The 20,763-nt window shown below is 36.6% G+C and overlaps 1 protein-coding gene across 1 annotated transcript; it reads right to left on the reverse strand.

Moving 5' to 3' along the window:
• Positions 1-210: 210 nt before the first annotated feature.
• LOC118923347 (olfactory receptor 14I1-like) lies at positions 211-1,173 on the reverse strand. The gene has a single exon (XM_036907050.2). It carries the CDS (start codon positions 1,171-1,173, stop codon positions 211-213), a length of 963 nt encoding a protein of 320 aa, XP_036762945.2.
• Positions 1,174-20,763: the final 19,590 nt, after the last annotated feature.

Consider the following 20,763-nt stretch of genomic DNA (forward strand, 5'->3'; position numbering starts at 1 on the left):
TTAACAATTAGTGTTTAAAAACAGTGGCTACAAGAAATAATAGCTCATTTTATTCAAACAGGTATTTTGTTCACATGATTTACTTCAAATTTATTAATACATCCATCTCTCTTTTATGAAATGACCACACTACTAATATGTAACTATAAAATTAAAGTTAATATTTTACACATATTTTCCAACATTGATTAGAGCAACATTAATTTCTGGTTAAGAAACAAAATTGCTTCTATGGAACTGGAAAGCTTTCTTTAACATTCTATGCACAGCAGACTTAATCTCCCTGTTCCTCAGGCTAAAGATGATGGGGTTGACTAAGGGGGACACCATGGAGTAGAAAATAGCTGTGAGGAGGGTTTGAATGCTTGATGAGTTTGAAACAGGGCCTAAGCATGCAAACAATCCAGAAATTATAAACAGAGTAAGTGTAGCGATCTGGGGGGAGCAGGTGGACAAAGCTTTGTTCTGGGCGTCCACAGAGCGCATGTGCAGCACAGTTGAAAAGATGTGAACATATGAGGCAAATAAGATGACAAAGCCAAGTAATATAATGCAGGCACTGACAGCAACGGCCACAAACTCAGAAAACTGCACAGACTTAGATGCTATGCTCATAATTTGAGGTACATCACAGAAAAACTGGTGAATCACATTGGACTTTGTGAAGGGATGACTGAACATGGTCCCTGTGTGGACAGCAGAATAGACCAGCCCACTGGCCCATGAGCCACATGATGCCTGTGTGCAGAAACGGTGGCTCACAGTGGACCCATAGTGCAGAGGGTGGCAGATGGCAACATAGCGGTCATAGGACATGACCACAAGGAAGAAGAACTCTGCAGATCCAAAGAAAATATATAGGAAAGTCTGAGCAGCACATGCTCTAAGAGAAATCACTTTATGACCCGTCAAAGAATTTGTGATGGATTTGGGAACAGTAACTGAGATGTATCCAAAATCTATAAGGGATAAATTGCCCATAAAAAAGTACATGGGGAAGTGAAGATGTGGATCTATAACAATGACGGTAAATGTCAGTAGATTTCCAGCCAGGGCACCCAAATAAACCACTAAGAATATCAAACCTTGCAAGATTTGGAGCTCTCGGGAGCTTGAGATGTCCATCAGGAGGAATTCTGTGAAGATGGTGAGGTTGTTCGTATCTGCTAACATACTTCAGAAACCTGTAGTCAATTGCAAAGGGATAAGATGATGCTAGAAACAAATTGGATAGAGAACAATTAAATTCATTTACTGAATTAAATATGCACAACTCATATACAAAACTTTCACCTTGAAGAGTGCTTATTAATTAATCAAATGAAATAATCAAGGTATAAGAAATATAATAAAGCTAAAATAGTAAATACTGTCTATATACCTTCAAAAAATCTTTTTTATCCAATGGAGTATAAAAATCAAAATAGAGTCCAAATAAGGAATGAGCATGAAGGGTAAACACAGATATGCTGATGATGGAAACATGAGGTCTCTCTCCCACATATCAGTATTTCTCACAAAGACTTGCTTCGGTAAAGGCCAAGACCATACTCTTCAATTTCCTTCATTAGGCACATCAGAGAGTCCTTTCTTGAAGATGAGAGGGCTTTCACTCTAAGCCACATGAGATGACATGTATCAGGCTCTTCTGTTTTAACAGGTGATCTCTCTCTGAAAGGCCATGTTCTATTTGTACCCCTGGGAAACCCCAGGAGACTAGTAATTTCACCTTTCTGAAATGAAAAAGGCTCTTCAATACCCTGTTTTCTGCAGATATTTTGGCCAGTCCACTGAGATTAATTAAATCAGCAAAAGTCCATTTTTAGAGATGATATTTGAAACATGTTTCATAAAACTTGAGAAAGCACAAATCCTCAAATGGTTCATGGGTCAATAGTAGTTAATAAATAAATAAATTTATAAAATATGTGTTAATAGAGTCAAATAAATACCATATGTCTTAACTTCTTTTGTAAAGCAAAGCAAAACAGAATAAACAACAGCAGACTCAGAAACACTGAGAAGTGACTAGTGGTTACAATGGGGGAGCAATTGGTGTGGATGGATTGGGAGAATGAGGGGGATAAAAGAGGATAAAAAATTCTCAATCATAATGTACATTTATCAAAGGGATAGTAATACAACATGGAGAATATAATCGATGGGTCTGTAGCATCTTTCTATGTTGACAGATAGCAACCACATTAGTGGGGATGAGGATTTAATCACATGTGTAACTGTTCAACCACTGTGCTTTATACTTGAAACCAATATAAGATCATATATCAATAATACTTCAATTAAAAAAATTAGAAGGTGTGTTCAACTTTCATATCTGAATTAAACTAACCAAAAGTTTCTGGTGCAGACCCAAATTCATCCTTATAAATGGTGAAGTTTCTGCTATAATTTTGAAAATTGGCTGTCACAGGATGAAAACTGAAAATGGCTATTATATATGACAATGTAAATTATTAACTATGCTAGGATGAGCCCCTGATGAGTAGCTAATGCAAAGGTTTTAGAGAAAAAAGTAAAATGGACAAAATATTAAGGTGATTCTGAAACTGTCATGAAGAATGAGTAGAAAAATCTTGAATAAATCCTAGGAGAAAAACTTAAAAATTGTCTATTATAATAACCATGACACCAGTAAGAGGAAAATTAACAAGACAAATATACTAAGAATAGTACCCTGCTTTGGGGTACGTAGTAATCAAAAGTAAATGAGTATAGAATGCAAAAATGATTAAAAAACATATAGTGTACTTTTCACTGTTGAACAATTTAACAAGCACATTGAATAAACAATTGTTAAAAATTCCTAGGGCTGAAATGCCCTCAGAAGTTCCTTGTGGCAATTTCAGGAGAATGGATGATGCCTGTGGACCACTTCAGACCTTATCATGGCTGCACCCAGTTTTTAGAAGGCCTGCTGTGGTCTCCTTGCCCCAGGAACATCTCTTTGCTCAAGCACAAGCTGACACTCTGTCCAAAGTTTCTTCTTTCTGATTTTCTCTCAGCTGGGAAATTATTGTTACTTTCTGGTTAATTTTGGATATGTAGGTTTTTTTCTAGTTTTTATACTATTATTTACAATTATAAAGTATCTGTTTCAATAAATATTTTCACAATCAATAAATTCTTACCCCATTTTATACTTTACATGCTGTAAATTGTTTTTTCTTTAAAGTCATTGATTTGACTTAAAAACATAAAGTCAACACAAAAGCTTTGACTCAGGTTTGCATAAAATACTTCCCAATATTTAAATGAGACTATTCCACTGTTAATAATTAATTAAATGGTACAAATTGCTTCTACTACTGTAATGTTCAGCTAATTAAATCAGACAAAAGCCTGAGTAATCACACAATCAGCACTATCATGAAACCAGTAAACCCAGTTTCCTAACCACCAGGACACACAGTGTATCTCTAAGTATCTGTCTAGCCATCAAGCTAGATGTACCAATAGTTTTAGAATTAGTTTCTCAGTCTAATACTTCTACAGTTCTTTCCTAATATTAATTCTGTATCTAATAAAGCCTAGCACCATTTCATCTTGAATGAATTGATATACTTAAAAGAATTACATAATTAACTTAGGAACTAGTACATCCACTTTCATTGAGAGTATACAGATGCTGTCATAATTGAATATCATTCATTTAGACCTTAAGTGTTAGATGACCAAATATCTCTTCTAATGATTTCTGCATGGCCCACCTGATCTCTTATGGAGAAGAGCTACATAGGGATTTGAAACATGACAAAAGGAGTTTGATTATATTTACTTTATCAAATATAGCATGTGCCTATGTCCCTAAATACATGAGACACTAGTGGCTGATATACAGGTAAACTTTGGAGATAAAGGTAACATAAAATATATTGTACACTCTTCTGTCTTTGGAAGGGCTGTTTAGTTCTGCTGTTGTGATGGTCTATTTCATGAAAACAGTACTGGGCTACTATCACCCTTGGTCCATTCCTATCATATAGGGTAGGGATTCATAAGTACAGAACTTGTAGGTCCTTTCAACGATTAAGCAATGTAGATTTTACTATAAACTCCAGTATTTCCAGATGGGGAAAATGCATAATCCACTCCATCAGGCCCTTACAAATACTAACGAAAATTTTAGAGTATAGTTGTAGTTTCTTGTTTAGAGAACATCCTCTCTTCGAGCACCCACTGATGAAGTACTGGCCTGGGACAACAAAACCTGTTTTAAATAAAGGGTTGATGTGATCTTGGACAAAAATAAAGCTGAAGTCATGTACTGAAGAACTGTACAGTCATAGCAGTGTCTTCCCCTCCCCCCTCTCCACAAGTCCTAAAAAATGGAGTGGAATCTATTTAAGGTACCTCCTATTAGTCTCCTCTTATTGGGTGTGTTCTCAGATCTATGAAAGTTGTAAGACAGCCTTTCATGCCTGTGTCTCCCCAGTTTGATTCAACAAATATTTCAATTGCTCATTCCAATTGTCTAGGAATTCATTACTCTGAAAATGATATGCAAGGTGGTATGTTCATTTGATGTGATAACACTGTCCCAGTATCTTCCATTTCAGAAATTTTGTTAACCATTGCTTCTACAGCTGTGTATGCAAGCCCATTCAGGAGTTTATTGTTATTCCTGTCAGGACCCACTTGAAGTCTCTTGTGTGTACATGCATCATTCCAAACTTCCCTATGTGGGAGATAGAATTTGGTGGTTAGAGGATGGAAGGAAAATATCTGACTATCTCTCCATCACAGCAGCTCTTCCATTTCCTATCATTTCATGAACTCAGTGGCCACCTCCATGAGAGCATCAGGATGCCCTCTTTACATTTCCGATCAACTTCCAATGCTGTGAAGGGGTCTTCTGATGCCTTGAATTCCTATGGTAATTTTCAAGGTCCATAGTCAACAAGGTTTTTCCTTAAAAAAACAAGTATTCCATTGCTCAAAAAATATATTATTTTTGACAGGCCTCTAATCACTGGCCATGAAGCAGTAACAGCCCATGGATAAGGAGAAACAACATGTAATTCAGCCCACCAGGCTGATGTGATTTTCCTTTTCTATCACAGTAGGATGCTGTCTGTTCATGTTGCAATGACAAACCATAAACTAGGCAGTTCTTTGTTGTTCAAATTTTATTTGTTCATTGTTGGGAGCAAATCTGTGGGCCTTTAGGCAGGCTCGGTTATGAAAGCCCCACCCTTAAAACCTCCCTCTCAAGGGCCCCCACCCACAAGATGGCAAACTCCCTGCTTCTCTTCCGGGTCCTCCGCTCCCGCCGGCGCCCCCTAAGGCCCAATCACCTTCTGACCCACCCCTTCCTTGCTACCTGTATAAATTGAGCCTGCAAACAATAAACTGTGTCAGCTTGATCAGACATCCTGTCTTGCTGTCCGTTCTTTGTGTCCCTTGCCCCTTCATTCTCTCCTCCAGGTCGTCGACCCCCGTTGACTGTCCTGCGGGTCAGGACAGTTCATAGGACTGCCCATGGGACTACAGGATTCAGAAGTTCCTCAGGTGGTTCCAATGTCAGTCTCAGAAAAAAGATGTGGTCAGCTTGTGAATAAGGTGGGTGGTTTCATTACCTGGTAACACGTTCTTGCAGAATCCATTTCCACTTTACTGTGGAACTCCTCTGGACACCACCATCCCCATTAGTGTATTCAATATCAACCAAATACATGGGCTATCTTAGCTTTTATGATTACTGTAAGTCCTTCAGCCAGACTACAATATCATTAAGGGAAATACCAAGCTAGTTTCTCCCCACTGAAAATTCTATGGTCTAAATTCAAGAAGTCCCTGTTACAAGCTTTTCACAGCCTTTATCACAGGTTTCATCTTGCACGAGGACGTGCTACAGGCACTTCCAAAATCAAATATGTGTGTGGATCTTTGGGACCCAAAGAATCAAGAGGAAGACCACTATTTTCTGCTCAGATTGCCCACTAATTATTTCACCATTTAAAGATGTACTTAGGTAGTTTTATGGATAAGAGTTAGCATTATCCCCAGATGTGGAATATGGAGACTAAAAAATTCCAAAAAAACTGGGCTGCTCACATGTTATGTTTTAAAATGTTAATCTCAAAGGGAAGGGACTGGGGAGGATGGGTGGGCAGGGAGGGATAACGGGGGAAGAAGAAAGGGGGTATTATGATTAGCATGCATAATGGGGGGGTGGGAGAAAGGGGAGGGCTGTGCAACAGAGAGAAGACAAGTAGTGATTATACAACATTTTGCTATGTTGATGGGCAGTGACTGTAAGGGGGTTTGTGGGGGGGACCTGGTATAGGGGACAGCCTAGTAAACATAATGTTCTTCATGTAATTGTAGATTACTGATAACAAAAAAAAGAAAGAAAGAAAAGGGGGATTACTCCCTGATAGGATAAAACTAACTGCAAATCACCGATTAATGCATGCTTTACATATCCTTAATTTTGATCATTTAAAGGGTGTCAGATGATCAGCTAGGGAAGTACATTTTTCTGATAATATTCCTTTCTCTTAAAAAAAAAGCAGTTCCTGTGTGGTGATCTCCAATAAGTTCTTCACAATGGTATAATGGGCATATCAAACAGTGGGCAAAGGGTTTGTTTGTGTTTATACAGAGAATCAAATCCTAATTTGGCTACCCAGAAAACGAATTAAGATACGGTATGAAGAAGAACTTCCAACATCAACATTCCCTGGAAGAGTCATTCTAGAAGATGATCATCAAAAAAACTTGAACAAAGATCCTGGCGCTGTTGCAGTTGTAGTTGCATTCATCCCACCAGTTCCGGGACTTGCCATTGGAATGAAGAAGGAGATACCTAAGCTGGCCTGTGCATACAGAAAAACAACAAATTTGACTGGATCTATACTGTCGGAACTCAACCAAGAATTAGGAGAAGTGCAAGTTTCAGCACTCCAAAATATTGTGACTATAGACTATCTACTGTTAAAAGAACATATGGGATGTGAACAGTTCCCAGGAATGTGTTGTTTTAATTTGTCTAATTTTTCTCAAACTATTCAAATTCAGTTAGACAATATCCATCATATCATTGATAAGTTTTCACAAATGCCTAGGGTGCCTAACTGGTTTTCTTGGTTTCACTGGAGATGGCTGGTAATTGTAGTTCTGCTTTGGTTATGTAGGTGTATTCCTATTATGTTAATGTGTGCACACAATTTAATTAATATTTTAAAACCTATACACGCTTATGTTATACTACAGGAAGATATCTCAAGGAAATAATCAATCTTCCCATGTTTTCTTCCATCTGCTACTTCTCTAGCTTCTCTTCTTCCTCCATAATTACAACCCCTAAGTAGAATTCATGTCTCAAATCGAAATTACCAAGTATAATAATTCTTCCAAGTGGTAAAGATACCTCAAGACAAATGCTGGGCATAAAAGCCACAGGGCATAAACCTGCAAAGAAGTATAAAGCCAACCTTTTCAAACAATATTGCTTCTCTCTCACTTACCAACTTTACATTTCCCTGTATGTCCCCAGAAGTTGACTGGTTAGCCAGAGATGGGTAAGATTCCTCAAGGGAGGGACAACCTAAGATAGGCACAGTCGCATGGGGGCCATCAGGTGAGAAATTGGGAATCAACAGAGGTGAGGCTTAGAACCTCACCCCCCCTGTTTTGAGAGAAATCTTCTGCATCCGTGGATGTTTTGTTGCCCTTGTCTAGCTTGGATTAATACTTAGTCTATAGGCACACACCTGATCATCTACATTTGCTTTCTTACAGCACTAAACTATGTTTTCTACCTTTATCTTGCATCTACCTACCACTTCAGCATTTTATTTAAAATAATAATAATAATAATAATAATAATAATAAGGGAGAAATGTGGGATTCACCTATAAATCAAGTATAAAAATCAAACGAATAATCATAATTGACCTGATTGTTTATAGTTCATGATGCCTGATCAAAACCAAAAGTTTCTGTGATGACTGCCCTTGCTCTGTTCACCAAATAAGAACTTATTCACCATGTAAGAACTTGTTCGTTATGCTTCACAAGATTGGAGACTGTTGAGAATTAGACTTGGGGTTGATTAATGATTGTGCATTGAGTTCCCTATACAGAATTTTATTGTTGTTAACAACCATATGATCAATAAATATGAGAGATGCCCCCTCAAAGAAAAAAAAGACTTTAGATAATCTTTTAACTCTTTATTATTATTTCTCATCCTGGGAGGCTGGTCTTCAAAATGTGCAAGAAAGGACTTTTCTAGTAGTGAAAACAAAAGATGTAAAGTTTAGATCTATTACCTGGTTGAGAAAATAGAAATTTTGGGGATGTGAATAAAATTCGGTAAATCATTCTCTAATGGGAACCCCAACACCCATTCAGAAATACCATTTTGTCTTAGAAACCAGAAGACACAATGAAGCAACAGTCCTCGAGACACTGTTTTATAGTTACGGTGAGCACAAAAGGAAATAGTTTAAAATAATTTTTTCCATTTTTGTTTTACTGGAGATCATTGTAGGTTACAATAAGTCTGTAGAGGCTTGGGATGAACAGAGAGTAGAACTGTTGCTTTCTGTTGAAACAGTGGGGTCTAATTTGAATGGGGTGTCTGATTTACCTATCACATTACATCATTTCTGGTTGTATCAAATGTATATTTACTAAGTACCACAAAAATGTTGTGGCAGGCTTCCTTTGCCCTCAGTCTAACATAAAAACCACTGAGTTAAATGTTTGGTTTAACATAGAGACATAACAGTCCATTTCTATGCACAGAAAAAGATGCATGAATGTACATTTGAAAATATTAACTATTTTTTTTTTTTACAAATCTGATTCTGCCTAAATCAAGACAAATTATATAATAAATGCTTTTTCTGCTAAAAAAAAATGTTAATCTCTTTTTATCCAGCAGGTATATTTATCTATTTCAAAACAACAATCTGGGGGCACTTCAGCATTTCTATATATTCCCATTTGGCTTATCCAGTGGGTACATGAAGAATGTTGGATACACATGCCTATTTTTTTTTACAAGAATAGATAGAAGTGTTCTCCAATTAAACATAATATTAATTTACATAATAAATTCAGACAAATGAAACTACTCACATAAAGTTTGTTCATATATTCCAGATTTTACCCAAACTTTCACCTTCATCCCATCAATAGTAATAGCTGCATTTCTCTTAAGCAAAACATTGTACATTATAATTTTACTGGTAAGTTTTGAGATTGTTTGTTTTGGAGGCTCCATTCCTTGGCCATTTTCCTCATACCTATGTCATTTCTCTTGTTTCCATAGCCAGGTGCTGGGCTAAGATACATTGGTCCTTTTGAATAGCATATGTATATGGTGGTGGTGGCACCAGACAGCATCATATCAGTATTAACATATTCAGTGTTAATTAACTTTATCTAAAATATAAAGTGATAGAGTGGAAGGGAAGGGACCTTCATTTCTGTATTGCTCTTTCCAAAATTTATAGCTCAAATGTAATCATGAGAAAGCATCAGACACAAAATGAGAAGCATCCTGTAAAATAATCGACCACTATATTCCAAAAAAAATGAAATAATGGTCATGAAACACAGGGAAGACTGAGAAGTGGTCACAGATGTGAGTACAATAGATAACATGATCACAAAATACCATGTAGTATAGTGGATTGAATGGAATGATTTCATCTCATAACTGGATGCTGGATTGAAATGAGAGCAAAAAAGGAAAGAAAGGAAAGAAGGAAGACAAAGAAACTGCCCATGAGGTCTATAGTTTAGTTTAAATTTTAAAAGACCCAGATCTTTCATCCAAATCAGAATTTTAGAGTTAAAATATATTTTTGGACAATGACATTTTAGGCATTGGAAAAGAAAAGAATGAAGATGAAATTACAGTTATAGAAACTATTGGGAATAAAACACGCAAAAGAGTTTTTAAAATGTAAAAAATCAACTAAAATTAGCCCATTTTACATATAATCAGTATCCACAAAGAAGAGCAAGAAAAAGGGGAAGAAATATGCTTAAAAAATAATGGCCAAAATTTAACAAATTTGATGTTAGCTATAAACCACGATGTCTGAGATAAATATATTGTAAGCAAAACAAACATGAAGAAAGCTTCACAAAGATACATCATGGTAAAATTTCTCCTAGTTGTAAAGAGTAAAACTGAAAATTTGCTGGAGAAAAAACATACAGAGAACAAAGAATAAGTTTAACCACACAATTTCATTTAAACAATATAAATAAGAAGATAAAGGAACAACATTTTCACAGTATATAGCAAAAATAAAAATTTCCCAGGAAAAATAATATCTGTAAAACTATAAGGATATGAAGTGATGTCATAGAAGATGGACAGTCTGGGAATTAGTTCATTCACCAAAACTATTGATCTGGAAATATCTCTCAGGAAAAACTACATCAGAGCTCCAGAATAACATTTGCAACATTTGGTAGCATGTCTGAGGAGGGAAGATACTTCCAAGTTTATGTGAATTCTGATGTTTCAAAGAAAGGCTATGAAACCACATTACTCCATCCAATGAGAGAAAGAAATAGACGTTGTGTACTGTGTTCCTACTTCAAGTGTGGGTGCCACATTGGCCAGTAAGAACCTTGTCATCTAAGGATGTGTATTGTGTTTTTTTAAGCCACACTTTTCCTCCTGGATGGCTTCAGGGATGACAATTGTTTTAATAAACCCCAGGCTGATATACTTTTTCAGCTAACATCTCTTAAGGAACATGAGTAATATCAACAAAAGGACAATGGTAAGTGCAGATTTTGAATAGCATGATAAATTAACCTGACATAAAAGACATGTTGACAATACCCTCAAACAAGAAAATAATGTTTTACATTAAAAATTTTTAAAGTTTTAATTTTCTAAGGAGTACATGAAACATTCTGCATATATCCCTGATATTATGCCAGAAAACAATAGTCAATATAATATGTCAAGTTATAGCTAACACAACAGAAATATGAAAAGTTTTTAGAGAATTCTATGAATAATTATATGCCCATACATTGGACAACCTAGAAGAAATGGAAAAGTTCCTAGAAAAGTACGCATCCAAGACTGACCCAGAAAGAAGCTGAAAATCTAAACCAGCATTGAAATTGAATTTGTAAGAAAAAAATTTCCCACGAGAAAAAATTGCAAAACCAGACAGCTTCACAGCTGATTTCTACCAAACATTTAAAGAAAGCACAATACTGAGCTTCTTAAAAGTATTGCAAAATGGGACACTTAGGTGGGGGATGAAAGATGGCGGCATTAGAGGAGAAACAGAAGCTTCCTCCTAAAACTGGATACAATTAGAAAATTTAATTGGCACAACTAATCCTGAGAGAGCAACAGGAAAGAGGATGGCATCAGACTGCACACACCTGGAGAAAAGAGCAGACTTCAGCAAATGGAGTAACGTACCAGAGCTGTGACACAGAGGGACCCAAGCCCCTCCCCCACTCCAGCTCACCAGCAGGAGGAAGAGAAATGGAGCAGGGAGGGAGTGGAAGGCTTGGGACTGCTGAATACCTAGCTCAGGAGATCTGCGCTGGGAGCACAAACCTATATTTCATGGTGTTTTCATGAGACTCGCATGACTACTGGGTTGGAAAGTTAATACAGGCAGAGTTCCTGGGGAGACTGTGATTCTGGATGTTTGTAGAAAGCAGGGATCCATATCTGGCTGCTCTGGGACAAAAACATATACCTGTGTGACTGGCCCACTGGCTCAGGCAGTGGAGACAGGCACAGCAGCCAGGAGGCAGGGAACAGCTCTTTCCTACCCCAAGGCAAAAATACCGCTCCCCTACGACCCCCGATATCGCTTCAGGGGCTCAGCAGCTCCGGAATAGAACTTCTGGACACTAGAGGGCGCCATATACAAATATGAAATGCCAAAGGAACCTTGTCCAGAGTAAAATTGTTAATACAACTACCGAGAAAGATTTAAATGATAAGCACCTCATGAGTCTTTCTGAAAGGGAGTTCAAAATAAAAATCATTAACATCCCAAAGGAGGTATGGGAAGACATCCAAGAACTCAGGAATGAATTCAGGTTAGAGATCCAATCATTAGAAACATGATGGAGGGTATTAAAAGTAGGTTGGATATGGTGGAGGAGACAATAAATGAAATAGAAACTAGAGAATAGGAATAAAAAGAAGCTGAGGCACAGAGAGAAAAAGGATCTCTAAAAATGAAAGAATATTGAGAGAACTGTGTGACCAATCCAAGCGGAACAATATTCGCATTATAGGGATACCAGAAGAAGAAGAGAGAGAGAAAGGGATAGAAAGTGTCTTTGAGGAGGTAGTTGCTGAAAAATTCCCCAATCTGGGGAAGGACATAGTCTCTCAGGCCATGGAGATCCACAGATCTCCCAACATAAGGGACCCAAGGAAGACAACATCAAGACACATAGTAATTAATCTGGGAAAGATCAAGGATAAGGACAGACTCTTAAAAGCAGCCAGTGGCAGAAATAAGATCACATACAAAGGAAAGCCCATCAGGTTAACATCAGACTTCTCAGCAGAAACCTTACAGGCCAGAAGGGAGTGGCATGATATATTAAATGCCATTAAGCAGAAGGGCCTGGAACCAAGATTACTTTATCCAGCAAGATTATCATTTAAATTTGAAGGATGGATTAAACAATTTCCAGATAAGCAAAAGCTGAGAGAATTTAACTCCCACAAACCATCTCTGCAGTCTATTTTTGAGGGACTGTTATAGATGGAAGTGTTCTTAGGGTTGGATAGCTGTCACCAGAGGTAGTAAAATCATGGTAGGGAGGGTGGAGCAGCTGATTGTGAGGCAAATGCAAAATTAAATTGACTCTCCCCAAAGTCAATCAAGGGACAGGCAAAAAGTACAGAATTTGATACCTAATATATAAGGAATGAAGGAGGAAGAAAAAGGAGGAGAAATAGAAAAGAACCTTTAGATTGTGTTTCTAAGAGCATACTGAGTTAAGTTAGACTCTTATATAGAAAGGAAAGTAATCTGGAAACTTTGGTAACCATGAATCTAAAGCCTGAAATGGCAGTAAGTACATACCTATCGATAATCACCCTAAATGTAAATGGACTGAATGCACCAATCAAAAGACATAGAGTCACTGAATGGATAAAAAAACAAGACCCATCTATATGCTGCTTACAAGAGACTCACCTCAAACCCAAAGACATGCAAAGACTAAAAGTCAAGGGATGGAAAAAGACATTTCATGCAAACAATAGGGAGAAAAAAGCAGGTGCTGCAGTACTAGTATCAGGCAAAATAGACTTCAAAACAAAGAAAGTAACAAGAGATAAAGAAGGACATTACATAATGAAAAAGGGCTCAGTCCAACAAGAGTGTATAACCATTATAAATATATATACACCCAATACAGGAGCACCAGCATATGAGAAACAAATACTAAAAGAACTAAATGAGGAAATAGACTGAAATGATTTCATTTTAGGAGACTTCAACACGCCACTCACCCAAAGGATAGATCCACGGGTCCAAAAATAAGTAAGGACACAGAGGCACTGAACAACACAGTAGAGCAGATGGACCTAATAGACATCTATAGAACTCTACATCCAAAAGCAACAGGATATACATTCTTCTCAAGTACACACATGGAACCTTCTGAAGAATAGACCACATTCTAGCCCACAAAAAGAGCCTCAGTAAATTCCAGAATATTGAAATTCTACCAACCAAAATTTCAGACCACAAAGGTATAAAACAAGAAATAAATTCTACAAAGAAAACAAAAAGGCTCACAAACACATGGAGGCTTAACAACATGTTCCTAAATAATCAATGGATCAACAAACAAATTGAAATAGAGATCAAGGAATATATGGAAAAAAATGACAACAACAACACAAAGCCTCAACTTCTGAGGGACGCAGTGAAAGCAGTCTTAAGAGGAAAGTATATAGCAATCCGGGCACACTTGAAGAAGGAAGAACAATCCCAAATGAATAGTCTAAAATCACAATTACCGAAAATGGAAAAAGAAGAAGAAATGAGGCCTAAAGTCAGCAGAAGGAGGGACAAAATAAAGATCAGAGAAGAAATAAACAAAATTGAGAATAATAAAACAATAGCAAAAATCAATGAGACAAACAGCTGGTTCTTTGAGAAAATAAACAAAATAGATAAGCCTCTAGCCAAACTTATTAAGAGAAAAAGAGAATCAAAGAAATCAACAGAATCATAAATGAGAAAGGAAAAATCATGACAGACTCCACAGAAATACAAAGAATTATTAAAGACTACTATGAAAACCTATATGCCAACAAGCTGGAAAACCTAGAAGAAATGAACAAGTTCCTAGAAAAATACAACCTTCCAAGACTGACCAGGGAAGAAACACAAAAGTTAAACAAACCAATTACGAGCAAAGAAATTGAAATGGTAATAAAAAAACTAGCCAAGAACAAAACCCCCAGGTCGGACGGATTTACCTCGGAATATTATCAGAACACAGAGAAAACATAATAACCAATATCCTTAAAGTTTTACAAAAAATAGAAGAGGAGGGAATACTCCCAAACTCATCCTATGAAGCCAACATCACGCAAATACAAAAACCAGGCAAAGATCCCACCAAAAAATATAATTACAGACCAATGTACCTGATGAATGTAGACGCAAAAATACTCAATAAAATATTAGCTAACCGAATTCAAAATATATCAAGAGGATCATACACCATGACCAAGTGGGATTCATCCCAGGGATGTAAGGATGGTACAACATTCGAAAATCCACCAACATCATCCACCACATCAACAGAAAGAAAGACAAAAACCACATGATCATCTTTATAGATGCTGAAAAAGGATTTGACAATATTCAACATCCTTTCATGATAAAAACTCTCAGCAAAATGGGAAGAGAGGGCAAGTACCTCAACATAATAAAGGCCATATAAGATAAACCCTCAGCCAACATTATACTGAACAGCAAGAAGCTGAAAGCTTTTCCTCTGAGATTGGGAACAAGATAGGGATGCCCACTCTCCGCACTGTTATTTAACAGAGTACTGGAGGTCCTAGCCATGGCAATCAGACAAAACAAAGAAATACAAGGAATCCAGATTGGTAAAGAACAAGTTAAACTGTCACTATTTGCAGAAGACATGATATTGTACATAAAAAACCCTAAAGACTCCACTCCAAAACTACTAGAACTACTATCGGAATTCAGCAAAGTTGCAGGATACAAAACTAAAACACAGAAATCTGTGGCTTTCCTATACACTAACAATGAACCAATAGAAAGATAAATCAGGAAAAGAACTTCATTCATAATTACATCAAAAAGAATATAATACCCAGGAATAAACCTAACCAAAGAAGTGAAAGACCTATACCCTGAAAACTACAAATCAATCTTAAGGGAAATTAAAGGGGACACTAACAAATGGAAACTCATCCCATGCTCGTGGCTAGGAAGAATTAATATCATCAAAATGGCCATCTAGCCCAAAGCAATATACAGATTCGATGCAATCCCTATCAAATTACCAGCAACATTCTTCAATGAACTGAAACAAATAGTTCAAAAACTCATATGGAAACACCAAAGACCCCAAATAGCCAAAGCAATCCTGAGAAAGAAGAATGAAGTAGGGGGGATCTCAGTCCCCAACTTCAAGCTCTACTACAAAGCCATAGTAATCAAGACAATTTGTTACTGGCAAAAGAACAGAGACACAGACCAGTGGAACAGAATAGAGACTCCAGATATTAACCCAAACATATATGGTCAATTAATATTTGATAAAGGAGCCATGGACATACAATGGTGAATGACAGTCTCTTCAACAAATGGTGCTGGCAAAACTGGACAGCTACATGTAGGAGAATGAAAGTAGACCATTGTCTTACCCCATACACAAAAGTAAATTCAAAATGGATCAAAGACCTGAATGTAATTCATGAAACCATAAAACTCTTAAAAAAAAAAAAACATAGGCAAAAACCTCTTAGACATAAACATGAGTGACTTCTTCTTGAACATATCTCCCCGGGAAAGGAAAACAACAGCAAAAATGAACAAGTTGGACTATATTAAGCTGAAAGGCTTCTGTACAGCAAAAGACACCATCAATAGAACAAAAAGGTACCCCACAGTATGGGAGAATATATTTATAAATGACAGATCCGACAAAGGCTTGACGTCCAAAATATATAAAGAGCTCACCCACCTCAACAAACAAAAAATAAATAATCCAATTAATAAATGGGCAGAGGAACTGTACAGACAATTCTCCAAAAAAGAAATACAGTTGGCCAACAGACACATGAAAAGATGCTCCACATCACTAGTTATCAGAGAAATGTAAATTAAAACCACAATGAGGTATCACCTCACACCAGTAAGGATGTCTACCATCGAAAAGACAAACAACAACAAATGTTGGCGAGGTTGTGGAGAAAGGAGAACCCTCCTACATTGCTGGTGGGAATGTAAATTAGTTCAACCATTGTGGAAAGCAGTATGGAGGTTCCTCAAAAGGCTCAAAATAGACTTACCATTTGACCCAGGAATTCCACTCCTAGAAATTTACCCTAAGAATGCAGTACTCCAGTTTGAAAAAGACAGATGCACCCCTATGTTTATCGCAGCACTATTTACAATAGCCAAGAATTGGAAGCAACCTAAGTATCCATCAGTAGATGAATGGATAAAGAAGATGTGGTACACATACACAATGGAATATTATTCAGCAATAAGAAGAAAACAAATCCTACCATTTGCAATAACAGGATGGAGCTAGAGGGTATTATGCTCAGTGAAATAAGCCAAACCGAGAAAGAGAAATACCAAATGGTTTCATTCATCTGTGGAGCATAAGAACAAAGGTAAAACTGTAGGAACAAAACAGCAGCAGAATCACAGAACCCAAGAATGGACTAAAAGGTACCAAAGGGAAAGGGACTGGGGAGGATGGGTGGGTAGGGAGGGATAAGGGGGGTAAGAAGAAATGGGTATTATGATTAGCATGCATGGGGGGGAGAAAGGGGAAGGCTGTACAACACAGAGAAGGCAAGTAGTGATTCTACAACATTTTGCTATGCTGATGGATAGTGACTGTAAAGGGGTTTGTGGGTGGGACTTTGTATAGGGGAGAGCCTAGTAAACATAATATTCTCCATGTAATTGTAGATTAATGATAACAAGAAAAAAAGAAAGAAAGAAAAGGAGCATTACTCTCTGATAGGATAAAACTAACTGTAAATCAACGATTAATGCATGATTTAAATATCCTTAATTTTGATCATTTAAAGGGTGTCAGATGATCAGCTATGGAAATACATTTTTCTGATAATATTCCTTTCTCTTAAAAAAAAAAGCAGCTCCTGTGTGGTGATCTCCAATAAGTTCTTAACAATGGTATAAAGGGCATATCAAAGTGTGGGCAAAGGGTTTGTTTGTGTTTATACAGAGGATCAAAGCCTAATTTGGCTACCCAGAAAATGAATTAAGATACGATATGAAGAAGAACTTCCAACATCAACATTCTCTGGAAGAGTCATTCCAGAAGATGATCATCAAAAAAACTTGAACAAAGATCCTGGCGCTCTTGCAGTTGTAGTTGCATTCATCCCACCGGTTCCTGGACTTGCCATTGGAATGAAGAAGGAGACATCTAAGCTGGCCTGTGCATACAGTAAAACAACAAATTTGACTGGATCTATACTGTTGGAACTCAACCAAGAATTAGGAGAAGTGCAAGTTTTAGCACTCCAAAATATTGCGACTACAGAATATCTACTGTTAAAAGAACATATGGGATGTGAACAGTTCCCAGGAACGTGTTGTTTTAATTTGTCTAATTTTTCTCAAACTATTCAAATTCAGTTAGACAATATCCATCATATCATTGATAAGTTTTCACAAATGCCTAGGGTGCCTAACTGGTTTTCTTGGTTTCACTGGAGATGGCTGGCAACTGTAGGTCTGCTTCGGTTATGTAGCTGTATTCCTATTATGTTAATGTGTGTGCACAATTTAATTAGTAGTTTAAAACCTATACACGCTTATGTTACTCTACAGGAAGATATGCCAAAGAAATCATCAATCTTCCCATGTTTTCTTCCGTTTGCTACTTCTATAGCTTTTCTTCTTCCTTCCTAATTACATCCCTTAAGTAGAATTCGTGCCTCAAATCAAAATTACTGAGTATCATAATTCTTCCAAGTGTTAAAGATACCTCAAGACAAATGCTGGGCATAGAAACCACAGGGCATAAATCTGCAAAGTAAAAAGCCAACCTTTTCAAACAATATTGCTTTTCTCTCACTTACCATCTTTACATTTCCCTGTATGGCCCTGGAAGAAGACTGGTTAGCCAGAGACAGGTAAGATTCCTCAAGGGAGGAACAACCTAAAACAGGCACAGTCGCAGGGGGGCCATCAGGTGAGAAATTGAGTATCAACAGAAGTGAGGCTTAGAACATCATCCCCCCCTGTTTTGAGAGAAATCTTTTGCATCCGTGGATGTTTTGTTGCCCTTGTCTAGCTTGGATTAATACTTAGTCTATAGGCACACACCTGATCATCTACATTTGCCCTCTTACAGCACTAAACTATTTTCTACCTTTAACTTGCATTTACCTACCACTTCAACATTTTATTTTAAAAAAAAAAAAATAATAATAATAATAAGGGAGAAATGTGGGATTCACATATAAATCAAGTATAAAAATCAAACGAATATTCATATGTGACCTGATTGTTTATAGTTCATAATGCATGATCAAAACCGAAAGTTTCTGTGATGACTGCCCTTGCACTGTTCACCATGTAAGAACTTGTTCACTATGTAAGAATTTGTTCACCATTTAAGAACTTGTTCATTATGCTTGAGAAGATTGGAGACTGTTGAGAATTAGGCTTGGGGTTGATTAATGATTGTGCATTGTTTTCCCTATACAGAATTTTATTGTTGTTAACGACCATTTGATCAATAAATATGAGAGATGCCCTCTCAAAAAGAAAAAATTATGCTCTATACCCTTAGCACAGTGATTCTTAGTGGGATCTCTATTAATACCTTCAGAGGGCTTTTGGTATTTTCAAGACAATTAATTTTCTTCATGCCCATGTCAATACATGAAACTGACATTCCATGATATTGCAAACACACCACCTCCACACATTTTCAAATATCTCCTGGTGACTTACACTTCCTGACAGCCACTAGTTGATACTTTCTTTAATAGACATATAGATATCATCTAGATTTGTTTTATTCAGTCTTATAGATAGCTGTTTTGTTCTCTTCTAATACCAAGTTTTTTCAGACTTTTATACCCTCTGCACATATTTACTAAGGCCCTATAACATAACTGTTAACATGAAATGGCTCCATCTGCTAGAGTGGGTGACAATTTCCACATTCAGTCAGCAAGTGCTTTTTAGTTTAGTTATTTGCTATAAAGAGATGTCAAGCAATGAGAGACGTTTTTGCTTGTCTAGTTTTGATTTTGTTTTGTGGCTTTATTATTGGAAAAGAATACTATTTCTGATCTACGTTGTACTTTGGATGTTGGAGAATGCTATATTCTGGTCATGACTTGTTGTGACTGAAATATTGAGAGATGCCATTCTACAATAATATTTTGAAGGGTTAATACCAGAGGCAATGGCTTCTAATGCCACCAGTTGGGAAGATATTCTTTCCACTCCCATGAAGGCATTTCTAATGGTTCCCAAAGTTGCTTTATTCTTTCTTTGATCCTAAGGGGAAAGTTCTCTGACACTCACCAGACGAAAATCTTCAGGGAATCTATGTGGATGTCCCAAAAGAGAGAGCAGATTTATGAAACTCAAGATTAATGAAATTCTAATTCTTCTCACAATGGGATCTGAGGCAATGCCTTTCTTTGCAGCTTGACCGCAGAGGAGAAAAAGAAAGAAAATAAAGAAATTTGGTGTTTATCTATAGCACAGACAGTGACCCACAGCCAAAGGCACAGCAGGGAAGAGCTTCCATGGCTAATTCCATTAAGATCCAATTGAATGTGGTGTACTCTGATGTACAGCCTTGTTGAAAGGGAGGATTTAAAAGAAATTTAACTAATAACATCCCAGTCCTGAAAAATATTTAAACAGAATATATGCTGTGATTATATCTGTGAGGGTTAATCTGTGTTATTCCTCATTTGTCTAGAGTAATAGAGTTCTATAGCAATTCTTTTATAACTTTTATAATGTGTAATCTGAGGTAATATACTTTCTCAGGCATTCATTTACCATGTAGGATGAGTGACTATAGTTTAAAAATTAAAATACCAAATAAATAAAAATTATATGTAAGATACTTTTTATAAGTAAAAGTTATTTAATTTTTATAAAAATGTTTATTTTTTTAAATTAAATGTCCCCATCATCCAGTTTCCTCCTAAGGTTCTATATAGATAGAGAGTGTATAACCCTATTTTTTGCTATAGGCAGAGTTAGATAACCACCACATCTTTTACAAAAGAAAATAGATTTCTCTTTGTGATGATGTCTCCTTGATTCTGTTCTAAACCTCTACCTGTATAATTTCCAAATAGTTAATATGTGATTAAAGGTAGGATAAAAAGTGTTATGTAATATCCTTTTCATAATACCAGTAAGAAATACTTTGGAATCTTGATAGTAAATGAATAATATAAATGCTAATAATTTTCAAATGGAACCAGAAACAAAATCAGGGAAAGGGTTTTTAAAAAATAAGCCT

Source organism: Manis pentadactyla, chromosome 13 (genome assembly GCF_030020395.1).
Source record: "Manis pentadactyla isolate mManPen7 chromosome 13, mManPen7.hap1, whole genome shotgun sequence".
NCBI classification, from domain to species: Eukaryota; Metazoa; Chordata; class Mammalia; order Pholidota; family Manidae; genus Manis; species Manis pentadactyla.